We start from the raw sequence: 18,192 nt of genomic DNA, 5'->3' as shown, positions 1-18,192 counted from the left end.
GGCATTCTTGATGAACAATATTATTGTGCATGAGAACCAGCCACACGAGAGAGAGAGAGAGAGAGGGAAAACGGGAGCTATCGCATGAGAGAGGAGGGGGGAGCGGCGACCAGCCTTTTGTCTCTTTCTCTCTCCCGTTTTCCCTCTCTCTCTCTCTCTCTCTCTCTCTCTCTCTCTCTTTGTGCCTTAGCTTCTTGTGCACCACCGATCCGCCTGCCGCTCCCCTCTCTTGTGCACCACCGACCTGTGCCCTAGCTTCTTTTCCAAGCCAAACGAGAGAGAGGTGACATGGAGCAAGGGAGGGAAGCGACGGCTAGGAGCGGGGGAGGGAAGCGGTGGCCAGGACCTGGAAAGAGCCACATGTGAGAGAGAGAGAGAGAGAGAGAGAGAGAGACAACCGGCTCTTTTACTTTCTCTTTCTATTTTTTTTAATTTTTTATTAAAAAAACTTAAATCATTTGCCACGTCACCCTAGCCACATCAGTCTTGTGGCTGGTTCGTGTGGTTACTTCGCTCTATATAACATTACTCATATAGAGAGAGAGAGGACCAACCTACTAGGGACATCTGTAGATAAAAATTCTATGAACATCCATATATTAACCATTGGATTTGAATCCAACGATTGCATAGTTGCACATCCTCTATGAATAGTGTTATATGGGATGTACAGTGATCGCATCAGAACCGTTCAATCATCATCTCAACATTAACTTTTTAATCACAACCATCGAATATGATTTGCATCCCCAAAAATTTTTTTGTAAAACCAGCCAACCCACCTTCTAGAATCAAATACAACTTTCAACACTGTTCCTTGATATTGTTGTCTTTCCTCTCTTTTCACCCTTATCTCTGTCTCTCTCTTCTATTTTCTCTCTCTTATTTTTCATTCTCTATAGTCACTTTGCAAACGTCCACAGAGAACATATTATCATATATATATATATATATATATATATATATATATATATATATATATATATATATATATATATATATATTGTAATTTATCAAACAAACAATTGATTAAATAATAAAAAATAAAAAAATACACTAATTTGAATGAACTTTTTTTTTTAAAAATACCGATAAACTATGAATTAGAACTTTCAACTTTTGATTTTAGACGAGAATAAAATACCAATTCTTTAGTATCAAGAGTTGAGTTGTAAGGAAATATTCACAATTAAATGAATACACCGATTTTATTTTAGAAAAAAATATTGAAGTGAAATAAGATAAATAATTTATGTTGTTTGTTGTTATACTCCTCCGTTCTTTCACACTGATTAAGAAAAGTTTGTTAAAATTAGTTGGTTATCTATATAGATTAAATTAAAGGATAAATTTAGGAAAAAAAATATTTAATGCTACACAAAATTTTTAATGTAATAAGTAAAAAAGAACAAAGAATATCTACAAAATTGATAAGTAAAAACGATCAGAAAGAGTAAATACTATGAGGTTTTAAAAAAGTTAAACAACAAACAGAAGACAGCATTGAGTAAAAGCATTTAACCAATTCCAACAGCGCCAATGCGGTGGATTTGATAAATGGTTACATGGGAGATAACCGAACAATAAGGTCATGTTGTGTTACCCAAATGGCAAGTCAAATTCACAGATAACTCAAAGAAATGAGCTTTAAATGCAATCTTGTGGCCATCTTAATGTTCTTCAATGAATGGCCACTCTAGTTGGTGGCAGTTAGAGATTTATTATTACTATTTTTTTCCATTTTTGTTGCTTGCCAACATATAGTTCAACTGTTTTAGTAATGAAGTCACATTAGTGAGTAAATTGTTCTAGATGCTTCATTTAATCAATAGAGACCTTTTTTTCAAGGTGTAATTAGTTAGACAGTTGATAGTATCTCATTTATGGATACTTTACAGGAATACCATGAATGTTGTTGCTGATGTTTTGGGCCAATTAAACCCTTGAAATAATGAGGGTGTTTGGCTTGGCTTGCATTATAAGTTAGTCAAATCTACTTATAAATGAGTAATGATAGGAAGTTGAAACAGTGTTTGATTTAATTATAAATTAAAAAACTATTTAAAATAATTAGTTAGAAGTTAAGCGAAACTTCCACTGAATATTATCAACTTGTTATTATAGTTTGGCTTTGACCAAGTAAAAAACATATATATATATATATATATATATAGGTAAGGTATAGGGATTCGAAAATAGATAAATCTCTCTCAACAAATGTTTTTTTTTTTATACATAAATATTCGAATTCAAAACAATTTATTCAATCAACTCAAGTCTTTATTACTTAGACTAATTTTTATTAGTTATTTTAATTATTTTTTGAACACCTAAACTGCTCTTATTTTACAGTAAACAATAAGAGAAGTGAGTTTGAAGCCTCATTATGTAATATATATATATATTAGAAAGTATTTTAATTAAATTTAATTGACGATATATGTTTTATTTTGCTTTAAAACAAATGACTCTAGATTTTTTATCATTTCAATATAATAAATTGTTTTTTTATGTAATTTAATTAAACACTCTTACCAAATGATAAATATGGACAAACTACGTGTTAGAAGTATGTGCGGATTTTTTAATTATACCATGCTCTCTTACCTTTTGGCGGTGGGGAGTCAAACTCTTGATCTCACTCATGCGTAAGGGACCTTAGTATCAATAGGCCATGGGCTTTTGCCAAACATTAATATGGTTTTTTTTATTAAAAATGATTTATAAGTGTAAAACTACTTATACTTCAATAGTTAAAAAGTAAATAACAGAGCTAGACACACACAATTTTTAATTTTTTTCAATTTAAAAAATTGTCATCATAAACAATAAGCAAAATCCTCAAGATCATATATAGAAATTGATGTTATCTTATTTTTTTCTTAGAAAAAATATTTGGATCACAAATTTTTCTATACATATATATATATATATATATATATATATATGTATTATATTCATTATGTTTAACAACTTTAGTTGACCAATATTAGTAATGGAGTCACATTAATTACAATATAAATGATTTATTCTATAATAAAGCTTCATTCAATCAATGGAAACTTTGTTTTTTTGGAGGATGGAATTTGTTAGATAGTTCATAGTATCTTGCCCATCACTGCTTTAATTGATTACCCACAAAGTTTGTGGTCCATGTTTTGGTGCAATTTTTTTTAAACCCTCCAAATAACATTTTAAAAGTTTTTAAAAAATATATATACAAAAATAAAAAATTTGACATCATAAAGAATGAAATTAAGCTTTAAGATCATTTATCATTATTATTTTTTATTTTTTTTATTTTTTTTGGCAGAGAGAATATTTGGACCCTAAATTTTTCTATATATTTTAAATATATGTATATATATATGTGATTTATACAAAACTTGGATTACCTCATAATGTTCACCAACTAATTGTTACATCTTTCATAAAAATGGACTCGTATAATTAATGTGGAATTAATGTCATACAACCTTTCTCATAAACAAGTGTTCCCTATTTAAATGCATATTAAAAAAAATTAAAGTCATTACATAAATCTAAAAAATAGAGTGTTTGTCCTTTAAATTTTTTAAGGCAATTGATTTTCAAGGTCCTCTCTTTTCCCAACCAACATGAACCTTAATTAATTCTTTCTTAAATGGCAGCATGTTGCACATTCTAAAGTTGACTTAGATTACATAGGTTTGGTAACTGTGTTTGAATTCTCAGATTCCATAAAAACTCCATGCTTTGTAAGAATTTTACTAGGAATGTTTGGTCAATTTTTTTGTTAATAAAATTTTTTTTTTTATAAATGCAAAATTTTCACAGGAAAAACGTAAAAGGAGACTGGAAAATTGGTCAGGGGTATTATATTAAATATGACAGAAAATTGATCATATGCTCCTTTTGCAATGAAATGTAGGCCAAGAAAAAAAAATCAAGTTAGAAAGACTCAATCACATCGATTAAATGCAGCTCAGAATTTTTCAGATCTCGTGCAAAAGAGACGAACAACCTTGGATAATTGAAGACTTTTTCATACTTCGACTAGGTATTGAATTTTTTGCTCCACCCCAAGAATCATTTTCGCAGTCGTCTTAAGTGTTATTGTTTTTTATTTCTATCATTTGGATCAGTTTAATATTGATCTTTTCGATGTTAGTAGAATTTTTATCCCGTGTATATATTGTCTTTTGTTTTGATAACTCTCTACATATTGATGTTTAGAATTTAATGTATGTGTTTTATTTTCAAAAAAACACAAAAGAGATTTTTTATCAAATTATTATTATTATTATTATTTTAATAAAATTGTATTCCACCCTCAATTTCATAACGTTTGTTGATGATGTAGCATTTGATGTGAGCAAACATATGATATATTTAGCCATATTATATAAGTGGTAAAACAATAGCAGAAGCAGCAACACTAATAATAATAATTATTATTATAATTTTTTTTTTATAAAGGTTACAAGTGTAGTTAGTCAAGGATATGTATAACAGTTGTGCATTGGTTATCTAACCCATAAGTTCTCATTTGACGTTTTTGGGGTGAGACTAATGTTGCTGGCTATGAATTTTTTAAGAATAATAATAGTTTATCAGTATATTTTTAAAAAAATATTTTTATTTAAATATTTGTTTATCTTATATTTGATATATTTTTGAATATTTTTAATATAAGTATTCTACCTTAATCTCATCAACAAGTCTGCTCCTAAAAACAAGTTGGTATTTATTTATTTATTATTGTTATTGAACAATTTTAGGTGTTGATTCAAGAATTGGAAGTAGAATCCATCCATAACTTATTTTCTTTCTATAGAGAACAATAAGTTAATGTTTTTAGCTGTATCCCTTTTTTTTATTTTATTTTTAATTTATTTATAATTGAAAGGTAAATATTTTAACTATAATTTATTTATTCAATATAGTATAATTCCATATGGTTAGTTGCTTTCTGTCACATACATGCACCATCTTGGATTGTGGTTGTGGATAAGTGTTGTTCCCCAACTAAACAATTTGGAAAGTACCATTAAATTTTTATTTTTATTAAATATATTTAATAATTAAAATTTTAAGTCTATTAATATCAATATATTTATAATTTCAAAAAATAAATTTTATTTTTAAAATATTTAATTTTTAATAATATTAATAATCAGCTCAAGTACAAATTTTCCTTTCAACTTAATTTGTTTTAAAAAAATATTCTCTTAGTTCCATCTTTATCCTCAAACCAATACCCCTACAACATTCTCTGTCAAGAAATCTTTTTTCTATTCTTCTTTTTATAATTTTAATGGTTCATTTTACCAATGACCCATTGTTCTGTCATGCAAGGACCACAATTAAATAATTAAAAAAAATCCATTTATGTGAAATAATAAATTCAAGAGTTTTAACCTCAACAAATGAGCCAAATACATGTTCATCCCTGTACACTTTATTATTATTATTATTATTATTATTAATGAAAAGATAATATAGGTATGTTCCCATAATACTGTTTTTTAAGGATGTTTAATCACAGTTATTAGATCATCATTTAATGGTTGTTTGTTTATATAAATACTGTACATTTTGATCCATGCACATTTTATTATTATTATTATTATTATTATTATTATTATTATTATTATTATTATTATTATTATTATTATTAGGGAAAAGATAATATAGATATGTTCCCATATTACCGTTCTCTAAGGATGTTTAATCACAATCATTGGATCATCATTTAACTGATGTTTGTTTATATAAGTACTGGATCATTATTTAACGGTTGTTTGTTTTTTTTTATTATTATTATTAGGGAAAAGATAATATAGGTATGTTCCCATATTATTGTTCTCTAAGAACATTTAATCACAGTCATTGAATCATCGATTTCTGAATTTGTCATTTGTTTCTATAAATATTGATGCGTGTTCACTCGTACTTATGTGGCACTATAGTACATATTTTAAGCACATGCGTGATGATGACGTGGCCGAGTCGATTATTTAATGGCTAATCTTTATCACTATTATTATTATTATTATCCTATTATTATTATTATTATATAAATAAATCATCTCATATAGTTTATTTACACCTTAACCATCGGCAGAAGGGAGTTAAACTCTAAACATTCAACATTTATATAATACTTTAACCGCTATATCACTTTATTTTTTTTCATATTTATTTAAATTAATAACCTATTAATTCAAATAAATAAACATTATATCTTTAATCCGCGTGTTACATAGTAAAATGAGCGATGGTCATTGATCGAGACAGACAAGACTTAAAGAGTAATCTGCCGATGCATCGAAAATCCTCATTTTCACATATAAACTTGTAATTCAAATTAATCATTCTCCATAACACAAACATCCTATTTCTGATATATATATATATATATTATATATAATCAAAATCAAAATCAAAAGTTCCCCTATTTCAACCTAGATCTAAAAACAAACTAATTGCAAGATATAAATGAAAATTAACAAATATTCCCATAATACCCTCTCAACAAACCTCACTCTCCCCAACCGCAAAGTCGGCGTTCGCATTTCCTCCCCATCTCCTTCCTCGTTCCATCTTTCCCCTTTCCCTTCATTCAATGCCTCCTTCCCTTAAATCCTCTCTCTCACTCCCCCATCCCCAACTCTAACCCTAACCCTAACCCTAACAATGCCTCTCCTCCTCTTCCTCTTCCTATGCCTCTCCTCTTTACCTTTCCTCTCCCTCGCCGCCGTTCCAGCAATCATCGTCTTCGGCGACTCCACAGTCGACACGGGCAACAACAACGCCATCCCCACGCTCCTCAAGAGCAACTTCATGCCTTACGGCCGTGACTTCCTCGGCAAACCCTACCCCACTGGCCGATTCAGCAACGGCCGCCTCGCCAGCGACTTCTACGCCGAGGCCTTCGGCCTCGGCCCTATTGTTCCTGCCTATCTCGATCCTGCCTATACGATGAATGACTTCGCCTCCGCCGTTTGCTTCGCCTCCGCCGGCACCGGCCTTGACAACGCCACCTCCGACGTGCTGGTGAGTTCTCCGATCCTTCATGCCCATCAGGTGTTTGTGCTTTTGCTTCAATGGGTTTTGTTTGTTTTAATGCGCCTACTCACTGCGCGTCATGCTGCTTGCCACAGCTGCGCGTGCAGAGTGGCGGATTGCTGTCTCAGTGGGTACACGCCTGTGCAAATGTGCTTTCCATGACCCTGCTGCCATGACCATTTTGTGACACGCGAGCACTCTGCTATACTTTCCCATGAGTTATATATTTATAACATTATGTTTGCATGTCTTATATGCTTCGGCAGACTTTATTGCATGCTAATCCTGTATTGTAGATCTCTCTCCAATGTACATGGATCCCAAGTGTATAGCTTTGCTTGTTTGGATCGTTGCTATAGCAGTCCAAAGCAGCACTTCTCCATGGTCAGCTGCTTTATGACGCTCATGACGTATACCGGATCGGGCTGGATGGTTTGAGAGGTATGTTCAAAGCTCCAGCGGCGGGTCTATATAATATTCTGGAGGCCTAAGATAGACTATGAGGTGATCTTAGCTTACTGAGATTCTTCCTAAAATGGCTTCCTGTTAAAAGTTTCAGCGGCTTTTATAAGTTCTCATCCAAACTCCGGCGGTCAGGACGCAATGCAGTTTTAATCCTCACCCATTTAATTTCTTTAATTTTATCAATTTAGTGATTTTTAAAATAAATGATAGTAATTTTTTAAAAATAATTATCAATTTATTATTATATTTTATAATAAACAAATATCAAAATTTACAAACATATGACTAAAAATTATTAGTCCAAGTGTCGAATTTAGGTGGAGTCGTGTTTATTTCAATTCTTCTCTCCTCCTAATATACCAGTGCGTAAATATGTGTATGCAGTGTTTTGTTCACTTCTCATTGTAAGATTACGGCATTTTTATGGCTGTTTTATTATAAATTAGTTAGAGTCTTTTAAGTTAGGGAGATTCAGGAATTTAAAGGTATGTGAGCTTTGTTTTAATATTTAGCACTTTATATGTCTATAAGAATTTTGTATCTCGTTGTTAGTACATAAGTAATTGTTTGGGTTCCTGGGCCTGCAACTTAATTTTATAATAGGCTAATTAGAAGCACAAGTTTGATTTTTCTGTGCTTATACATATATGATATTAGCGCTCAGTGTGGCGCCTCGGAAAAGAATTTTTTTTAATAGTCAGATTGGCGTCGAGTATTATATTTGGCAAACAGTGTTGTAATATAATGTCACCTTTGCCTGAGCAAGAATCAGCTCCTGTGGTGGTAGGTGCAGAGGTTCCCTCTAGCCTATTTACATTTAAATCATTTTAAGTTAAAATTTGACAAATTTTTTTTATCTGTGTAATATTAAATAAGAGTGGAGGTGAAAGGAATACATTTATTAAAAAATTAAAAAAAAAAAAAGGATCTATAATGTTATCCTTTTGTTTGTTTTTATATTTTTGAGATCTTTTAATTAATAAAATAACATGGATGGCACTGTCAGTTGCTATATGAATGGAATGATTGGATAAATGAAACAAAAAAGTATCCTTTGATAAAAATATGATGATAGATATGGTTTGTAGAAAGCATAAAGGCTGGACAGAAACTTTTTTATTTTTGAAAAAAATAAATAATGTTACTATAAAAACTGAGATTTTTTTTTTAAAAATTACTAGAAATGAGAGTGCCATAGTTATTAAAAAATATTAGTCAGAACCTCTTCAGTTTCTGTTGGTAATAAATGAGTCTAAGGAAGCAAACATCCACTTTATAGGTATTATTTGCGTAAATCTCTTCTAATTATAAAGTTAGTAAAGATCCAAATGGTCTCACTCCATTGTGGTGACAATAATTGATATTAGAAATTAGTTACATCAACTCTAGTAAATTAATTCCACATGTATAATCATTTTGGGTTATTATTATGCAAAATATATAAAACTTGTTGGAGTAATTAAATGCATCATGTTAGTTACACCCAAAAGTCAAGGACTCTGATTTCGAAATAAAGTTTAGATTTTCGTTGTTTCCGGTTACTCAAATGCTGTGTTATTTGCAGCTAATGTGGTATTAGAGCGAGTATGCCTGACTTGTTCGTATAGTCAAATTAAATTGCTACTGCACAAGCAGAGTGCAAGCTTTTGAGCGGAATCCAGAGATCGTTATTACCTCGGGTCTTAGTACGCAATGCTAAAATTGAGTATATATAATTTGGTTGTTTGTTTTAGCCTCAGGCTCTGGGTCAAGGATAAAATTATTTTTGAACCGATGTTGTGGCAGGTGTAAATAAAGTGTCTCATTTAATTTAAAGAAGTGATACTGAAGATAATTGTAAATGGTTTGTAATGCCACACAGTCTCTGTAATCCCCACTCATGGAAAGAAGAAGTCACTCAAGGAGTACCAAGAGAGATTAGTTAGGTCTGGCCTTTTGAGAAGAGAAGGCCAAACATGGGATGTTTGAAATGAGGTAACTGGCACATGCATAAGCAGTAGGGGATTCAATGGACTTTGTTGAAACTACTACTTCTTACACTGGCAAGGCAATCAAAGAGTTCACTACGTTGATGGAGTACAAAAGGACTTTCAAGTCATCTCTAATCAACCTCTACACAAGAGTTATAGCAGTTTGTGGGCGAAAGAGATAGGACTACAGGTCAAACCACCCTGGTGTGTCTCCGTGAGAGGAGTATGAATCTCTTCCATTGGTGAGTGCATGTGAGCGCAACAAGGCTGCCAGAGATTTTGAACCCAGCAAAGCCTGTCAGGAATTGATTTGAGAGTTATCTGCTTCATTGCCTGGGCTGACTGGCTTTTGCAGCACTGCGATTTCTCTTTCTTCAGTTAGTGTCATACTTTCCACTTTGGCAAATGTGCGCTCGTGTTTGTTTATTTATTTTATTGATTATTTTCCTCTCCTTGGTGAGTACTATGATATTGTTATTCATTGTCAAAGCTGTGCTAGGGTTTTCTTTTATGGATCCTGTTATTTTAGTAATTTTCTTAAAATATATTTACTGAATTAGCAGTTGCAGATAAAGCCAAATCATATATTTGAGGAATAGAATAAATTTATAAACTCTGAATAAGGATACAAGCTGCTCTAAGCACAGCACTACCATTTTATCAGTCGTTCAACCATTCGCCATTAAAAGAGAGAGCCAAACAACTACCAAATTAGATTATCATTGTCAGGTAAAGCCAAATTTTTATAATGTCATGTGATGATTTCTTTAGAACGTATGCGTGGTATATAATTGCATGTATAATACATATATATATATATATATTAAAAGTTATTGCCTGGATTTATTTTGTTTATGCGTTTGTCTTTAACAGGACATGAGGTGATGTTGAGCATGTGGGTGCGTGCCAAGCAGGGTTCTTTGAGCTTGGGTATCTGCGTGATCACGGAATCCATTTGCATGCATGGATGCAGATATATATGTATGATGCTGTTCCATCCAACAGAGAAAAACAAGTCGTATTGTAGCAAAGTTCCTGGTCAATCACAACCTTTGAGCTAATTCAACATGTAGTATTATACTCTCACATTTTCATCTCCTCTATATACCAATTTAATAGGGAAGGACTTACAACAGTGTCACATACAAAACACTAGAGATTTTTGCTACTATTTTCAGCATGTGTAGAGTAAATTATTCTATTAGACCCTCATTATTATGCTCTATACTCCGTAAATGGGCTCAATATTGTACCTTAGCATAGTAGATTTTGTGCTATACGCTTTTATCTTTATCAATATATATATATATATATATTATAAAAAAATTCATAATTGGTCTTTGAAGTATTCTTAACTTCTAAATTTAGTTACTAAATTAATAACATATCATTTATTAGCTTGGACCTGTTATGCAAAAGATTTGAGAGATTGAACCTCCCTTCAGTAACAATGAATGATGCTATATGGCCAAATGTCTACTTCCTATTTTCGATGATCATCCAGCTGACAGCATTTTATGTATCTGCACACATTAACGTGACTATTTTATTCCATTAGTGACTATGGGCTCTTTCTCTCTTATCCGTCCTTTAATTGAGTTTGATCAGGTAAACAGCATGATCACAAATCAAATTCTGAAGGGCCTTTGGGTAAACTTCATGCTGACTGTGTGAAGCGTAGGACTTTCCGACTTAGGGTAAACCCCTGTCGACACTACTGCATATCGCCGCAAAGTACTCCCCTCGACATAGCAAATACAAGCGTTGACTAGTGAAATACCAAAATCAGAATACTCACTCATTTCATTTCAATAAATAAGAATTTATAAATCATTGAGATTGGCAAGAGGTTTGAAATTTGATCTTCTGGTACTAATAGTGATTGTTGCCTTATACTCCTTCCACTATTTCCTAAAAACGCAAGCGTCTGCTGCTAATTTCGTGTACGTCACGTTGAAATGTCATCTTGAAAGATTTAGATTTGTAAAGTCATGGCTGGATATTTTGAATCTGCGCCTTTGACCTGATTTAACTTGAGTGCATCATAAAGTCTTAGCTTTCTACGCTTTATGCAGTGAATTTGTACTCTTAGAAATACCTTTATCTGGTGACTGTTGAGTTCATTTGTTGATTCATTTCGAAACTGAGCTTTGATTTCTGATCTTAGATTTGATTTGGATTTGCGCATGGACTTCTAGCCGACGAATCAGCTGACTTGGTTTTGATTTTTACGTAGCTTGGTCGTCGTCTTTCTTTAACTTATGAACTCTTCAACACTTTAGGCTTTTCGAAGTTGTTGAATCTCATTTGTTGATTATTTGAAACTTCTAGTCTGGACATTTAGTTGCATTCTTTCTGATTTTGATCTGGACCCGACTGACTCTCCATAGTCTCTCGACTTCTGCCTGCGGAGTTTCTCTTTAAACTTACGAACTCTCAATAGCTGCATCCCTGGCACTATCGAGTACTACATTGTTGATCCATTCCAGAAACTTGTATCTTGAATCGTTTGGACCTGCGATCTTGATTTGATCTGGAACCTTGACTCTGATCAGTAAGCTTCGACGTCTTGCAACTTTGTGAATCTGAATCTTATGAACTCTCAACACTTTTGAGCTTAAAGGTTGCTTGTGTAGCCTCATCTGTTAATTCCATTTGAAACTTGGGTATTTGATTTGCTGAACTCTGCGATTCTTTGATTTGATTTGGATTTTGGTAGCCCTAAACTATGTTGATGAACTGCGTGACTGGCTCTGACTTTTCAAGTAGAGATAAAGATTAAAATTTTATTCAAACCAAAACTTTTTTTCTTTATATAAACAAAGTGCCCTCAGAATTTCCTCACGGGATCGAGTGAAGAGAGGGAAGCTGATGGAGTATTTTCAAATCGTGGGCTCTAATCTTCATCCCAATCGCTCGCCAGTAAGAATCCAACTCCGTCATTTATGTTTATTCTTCTGTGAATTTTATTCACTGTCTTTTTGTAAAGATCAATTTTCTACAAAATCTTCTCTAGATTTTAGTATGCATATATTTTGCAATACAACAAAACTCCTAGCCATTTCTCCTCTGATCATATGTATATATGTCATTATTTTTTCCTTCAAGCATCTTGAATGCCATGCCTTCCCTCTTATTTGTTTTATATTTTTATTTTCTTCATGCACATGGAACGCCACTTTTTTTTTTTTTTACAATCATTTTGAATGCACTGTTTCTTTCATCCAGAACACCATACTTTTTATGTTCTATAATTTTTTTTTCTTTTCCTTCACCGGTGAACACCATACTTTTTATTTTCTATTATTTTTTCCTTTACCTTCACCGGTGAACACTATACTTCTTTTTTTTAATTTTTTTATATAGACAGTATGCCCTTATAGTGCCTAAAAGCTATGCTCTCTTCATATATTTTCTTTATTATGTCTTCCGTCATCTTCAATTTATTCATTATATTTTCATTATTATTATTTTCTTGGTCATCCGAACATTGGCGTGTCTACATCTTTGCATCAACATGCCATCTCTCAATTTTTGAAAACCAATTCTTTTTATAATATAACAATTTTTCATATTGTCTTTTTATTTATATACTTTTTATCATATATAACGCTCGATGGTTCCCACAAAGACTTAAGATGACGACGCGCAACCCGGTATATCCATTGTCCACGATCTCCAAAATCTCGAAGACACCGCTTGTTGAGTCGACGACGTAGCGACTCAACATACACGATCTGCCGCGCGATATCTACTTTATCGGCCGAAGCGACCAGTGCGGTTGTCGGTTTCTACACGGATCCACTTTCAGCAATATCTAGGATTTTCACCCGGTAAACATGCATTTACGGACCTGGATAGGTGTCATCCGACGGGCCAAGTGTCCTAAACTGACATTCGATGAGCGATCTGTTGAGACATAATATGGTGCACCCTTCCTCAGGGAAAAAGTCAGTGAGTTAGCACACCTATCTCACGGGAGTGCTAGCTTTGCAGAGATTGGTCCACACGCCAAAGCTACTCCTCAAAATAGCAAATCTTTCTTTTTGAGTTTTTGAATCGATGGATAGACGTCTCGAACGATATTTCAATCCTGAGTTTTATCTGATCATTATACTACTAAAAGAAATTTATTGACTGTCCTTTAGAGCGAGCTATTGAAAAGTCTATAAAAATACGATAAAAACTATATATAAATAAAAAGATAATATGAAAATTGTTATATTATAAACAAAAAAAATTGGGTGCAAGGTAGACATGGTGTTTGGATGCCAAGAAAAATAATAATAATAAAATAAAAAAATAATGAATAAATTGAAGATGTTGTACGGATGGCCAAAAAATAATAAAAAAATATATGAAGAAGATAGCTTTCCGGCACCAATAAAGAGGGCATGCTCTCTATATAAAAAAATTAAAAATATATATATTGTTCACCAGTGAAGGAAAAGGAAAAGAAAAAAATTATAGAATATAAAAAGTATGGTGTTTTGGATGAAGGATAAAAATGGAAAATAATAAAATAAAGAATAAAGCATGGTGTCGATGGACGAAGGAAAAGAAAAAAATAATGATAAAATAAAGGAAAGAAAGTATGATGTTCATGGATGAAGGAAAAGAAAAAATAAAAAAGTAAAAAAAATAAATAAATTGTTCACGGATGAAAGGAAAATAATAATAATAATAGATAATGAAGTGCATGGCGCCATTCATGAAGGTTGATAATGAAAAATAATAATAATAATAATAAAATAATAAAAAAAAGAGAAAGGATGCTATACAGTGCAAATATTGTAAAAAAAAAAGTGGCGCGTGCATGAAGAAAATAAAAATATAAAACAAATAAGAGGGAAGGCATGGCATTCAAGATGCTTGAAGGAAAAATTAATGATATATATATATATATATATATATATATATATATGATGTTCAACATGCAAGGAAAAAAAAGTGAAGCGGGTTTTTATATTGCAAAATATATGCATACAAATCCCTAAAAAAAAAAAGATTTTGAAGAAAAATTGTTAGATTCTTACCTTGAAACGATTGGGATGAAGATTAAAGGCTCTACGATTTGAGAATACTAGTACTTTCCTCTCTTCATCAGATGGTCTTCATTAGATGTGAGAAAATTATGAGGGGACACTTTGTTTATATAGAAAAAGGGAGAAAGAGAGTTTTAGTTTGAATAAAATTTTAATCTTTATCTCTACTTAAATCAAATTTGAGTTTAAATAAAATTTGAGGGATAACGATCATTAGGGCTTATCTATGCTTGGATTTAAAAATAATAATAATTTTTAAAAAATTGATTGGATAATAATAAAAAAATAAAAATAAAAAGAATAAAAATAAAATTAAATATAAAATATGAAAAAGAATATGCACCGATGGGATAAGGATAAAGTGATTTAAAATTTTAAAATCCAAAATCAAGTTTATTAGGAGAATCCAAATTTTAAATTTAAATTCCCTGATATTGGGAACCAACAAAAAAAAATAAAGGTAGGGAAAAAAAATTGAATGAAGATAAGTGATGAGTGGGACCGAGAGAAAAAAATTCATGTATGAATGAGGTTCTCTTCTCCATGGTGGGACCGGCGGTATTATTCAGCATGGCCATGAATGAGAGGCTTTCTCTTTTCATGATGGGCCCACTTTGTCTTAAGAGAAATGAAGCACCGAAGTATGCATGCTTCACCCTCTCCCTGTCAGGGATGGCAAAACCCGAATCATTCCATGGTTTTTGACCCGATCCACTCCAAACGGAGCAGTTTTTTTTTGGTGAAAATCAAGGGACGGGGCGGGGCGGGGATTTTTTTTATAATGGGACTTGGCAAGGCGGTTTGGTATTACCTTGTCCCGCCCCGCCCTGCTAAATATATATATATATATATATATATATCCTATATATTTATATATACATAATGTTAAAATTTCTCACTTTATAAATCAAAGTAAATAAAATTATATTCACTAGTTATGTATTTTGATTAAATTTATGTATTAATGTTTTAATTAAAAAAATTACATTACTTAAAAAATAATTTGCTAACATTAATAAATAATATATATTACAATAGGATGTCAATTGGCCTCGACTCCGAAATGTGGTATTATATATTTTTTAATTATTGATGTAAATGAACTAAAAATAGTGGAAATTTTTATTTTTATTTTTTTATCTCAATTCTTGTAAAGGCTGGGTGGGACGGGGCGGAGTGAGTGTAAAAATCTGCGGGTCGGGTATGGTATTGAAAACTTAAAAAAAATAGCGGGGCCGGGAGGGGAGCGGGGCAAGGTATGGGGTGAGCGCGGCGGGGGCTGGACCGGGCCACCCCGCCCCATTGCCATCCCTATCTCCTAGTGCATCTTTCCCATGAGAATTGTTTTAGTGGTGACTGCCGTGTCGTCAGCAACCTTGTTTACTACTTCATGCTCCTCCTCGTTGCTGCCTCTTTGCATGTACATTGGCAGCATGCATGCATGTTGTTAATTACATCTCCCACTTTCTCTTTTTCTCTAAATGCCATTATTAAAAGATTGGAGAAAGCCATGGTGATGATGGTATACGGTTCCTCGCCACCAACTTCCAGCCCTACAATACCCATGAGGCTGCCAGCGAGCCAGAGTCTCTCTAGGGAAATATTGATCCCAAACACATCAGGGATCACGTCCACCATAGCAAGTCCCCTAAGTTTGGAGGGAAGCTGAAGAAATCTAAGAAGAAGGAGGAGCCGAGTGAGGAGAGTAAGTGCTATTGTGTCCTCCAGAAGGAGAATATGTTTTCTCTTGCTGATGATGCCCACATACTATTCCCAACTTAGCATGGCTTTTTGATGAGAACCTGTGAAGCTTGTACATAATCCTTATTGTCGGTGTTGTGGGCAGCGTGCAAGCTTAATCTAGACGAGTGCGCATCTCTTGCCATCAGAATTGGACTGGCCGCTGAACATTGCTACCCTCTTCATCTCCAAGTGCAAGTTCACAAGAATCATTCTAATGAAGAAGAATAAGAGCACGAGGAAGAAGGTTGAAGATGGTGGTTGTGGGATGATGGTTAATGATGAGGTGCAACATTACTCGGCCGGAATTCAACAACAAGGTATCATGTTCATAAATTACATATGATGAAAGATATATAGGAAGATGAAAAAAAAGAAAGAAGAGAAGAGAAACCAAATTCATGCCATGATATGTGTGGGACCTGCACCTTAGATTGCGTTTATGAACCATGCACTCCTTGATTAAGTGAGTAATGAATTGTATATATGATAGCATGCTTTTATGTATCGCATGTCAGCATGTTTTTTTTTTCAATATAAACCTTTATCTCATGCCTTGGCCTTTAGATTTTCTTCTAGTTAGTTTTGAACTTTTAACATGTGGAGTCCAAACATGCTCAGAAATGTTATCGACCAATATTTAGATTATTTTTTTAAAAAAAAAAAAAGAAAAAAAGAGGGCTCGGTTACCAAAATGTGGCAAAAAAATACATTTGTAGAAAAGTTGGGCTTTTATGCAAAATCTATGGAGAAAAAAAAGGAATGATGAAATAATTGAGGACACATACGCAAAAATGTGAAAATGTGTGAAAATATGAAAGCTCTAGAGTTTAACTGCAAAAGCCATGAAAAATATGAAGTATGAAAGTTTGGGGGTTTATTTGCAAAATTTGATAAAATATGAAAAAATTAAAAGTTAGAGGGTCTAAATGCACAAAAAAGGTTTTTAACAAAGATGGAGGGTATTTTGGTAATTTCACAACACCCCTTAAGCTTGTCGTGATGTTTAATGCATGGCGACTGCTTTCCTTTGAGAGGGTTTCTCCATAGCCTCTTGACAGTCACGGAAGCGAATAGATTATTGAAGACTCTTAAAAACTCTTTTATAGCTAACTGTGATGTCCAATGCGTGGTGACTGCTCTCCGCGAGAGGGCCTCTCCATTGCCTCTTAACAGTCACAAAAGTGGACGGGCTATTGAAGACTCTTAAAGACTCTTAAAGACCCTCTTGAATCTAGCTGTGATGTCCAATGCATGGCGACTGCTCTCCTTGCAAGGGCTTCTCCATTGCCTCTTGACACTCACACAAGCCTGAAAGAGTTGATGAAGACATTTTGAAGAACTTTCTTGAAGCTCGCTCCAATACATGGCGATAGTTCTCTTTGAGAGAATCTCTCATTACCTCTTTCACAGTCACAAGCGGATGGGCAAATTGAAGACTCTTTTTAAATTCTCTTTGAGCTCATAGACCCTGTTTGAGGCCATTAACTCTCGTAGGAGTGATGAGAAAAATTCAAAAAAACCCCTTAAAATTCTCTTTGAGCTCATGAACCCTGTTTAATGCCACTGACTCTCTTAGGAGTGATGAGGAAATTCTAAGATCCTTTTAAAACTCTCTTTGAGCTCATGAACCCTATTTGAGGCCACGAGGTGATGAGAAAATTTCAAAACCCTTAAAACTTTCTTTAAGCTCATAGACCCTATTTGAAGCCATTGACTCTCTTACGAGTGATGAGAGAATTTTAAGACTTTTCAAAAAGTAAAGCATTCTATAAAAAATGAAAAAATTAAAATTAAAATCAAATCAAAATCAAGGCAAAAATAAAAATAAAAATAAATAAAAAAATCAAAATGAGTCGACAAATGAATTCAGCAGTCTCAAGACGCCAAGAAGTTAAGATTCAAAGGGTAAAATTATTCAA

The 18,192-nt window shown here is 32.9% G+C and overlaps 1 protein-coding gene across 1 annotated transcript; it reads left to right on the top strand.

Annotated features, from left to right (window-relative positions):
• Nucleotides 1–6,427: 6,427 nt before the first annotated feature.
• LOC120249607 lies at nt 6,428–16,126 on the top strand. The gene is made up of 4 exons (XM_039258182.1): nt 6,428–7,177; nt 10,359–10,415; nt 11,094–11,182; nt 16,028–16,126. Exons 1-4 carry the CDS (start codon nt 6,679–6,681, stop codon nt 16,124–16,126), a joined length of 744 nt encoding a protein of 247 aa, XP_039114116.1. The 5' UTR covers nt 6,428–6,678.
• The last annotated feature ends 2,066 nt before the right edge of the window (nt 16,127–18,192 follow it).

Source organism: Dioscorea cayenensis, chromosome 3 (assembly GCF_009730915.1).
Source record: "Dioscorea cayenensis subsp. rotundata cultivar TDr96_F1 chromosome 3, TDr96_F1_v2_PseudoChromosome.rev07_lg8_w22 25.fasta, whole genome shotgun sequence".
NCBI classification, from domain to species: domain Eukaryota; kingdom Viridiplantae; phylum Streptophyta; class Magnoliopsida; order Dioscoreales; family Dioscoreaceae; genus Dioscorea; species Dioscorea cayenensis.
This window is presented reverse-complemented; position numbering and strand designations above follow the sequence as displayed.

Excerpts from the sequence above, each read along its gene's own strand:
- LOC120249607 (XM_039258182.1), top strand. The coding sequence starts at position 6,679 with ATGCCTCTCCTCCTCTTCCTCTTCCTATGCCTCTCCTCTTTACCTTTC. Across the intron at positions 7,178-10,358 it reads AGTGGCGGATTGCTGTCTCA|GACATGAGGTGATGTTGAGC; the intron begins GTGGGTACACGC and ends TGTCTTTAACAG. Across the intron at positions 10,416-11,093 it reads GCAGGGTTCTTTGAGCTTGG|GTAAACAGCATGATCACAAA; the intron begins GTATCTGCGTGA and ends GAGTTTGATCAG.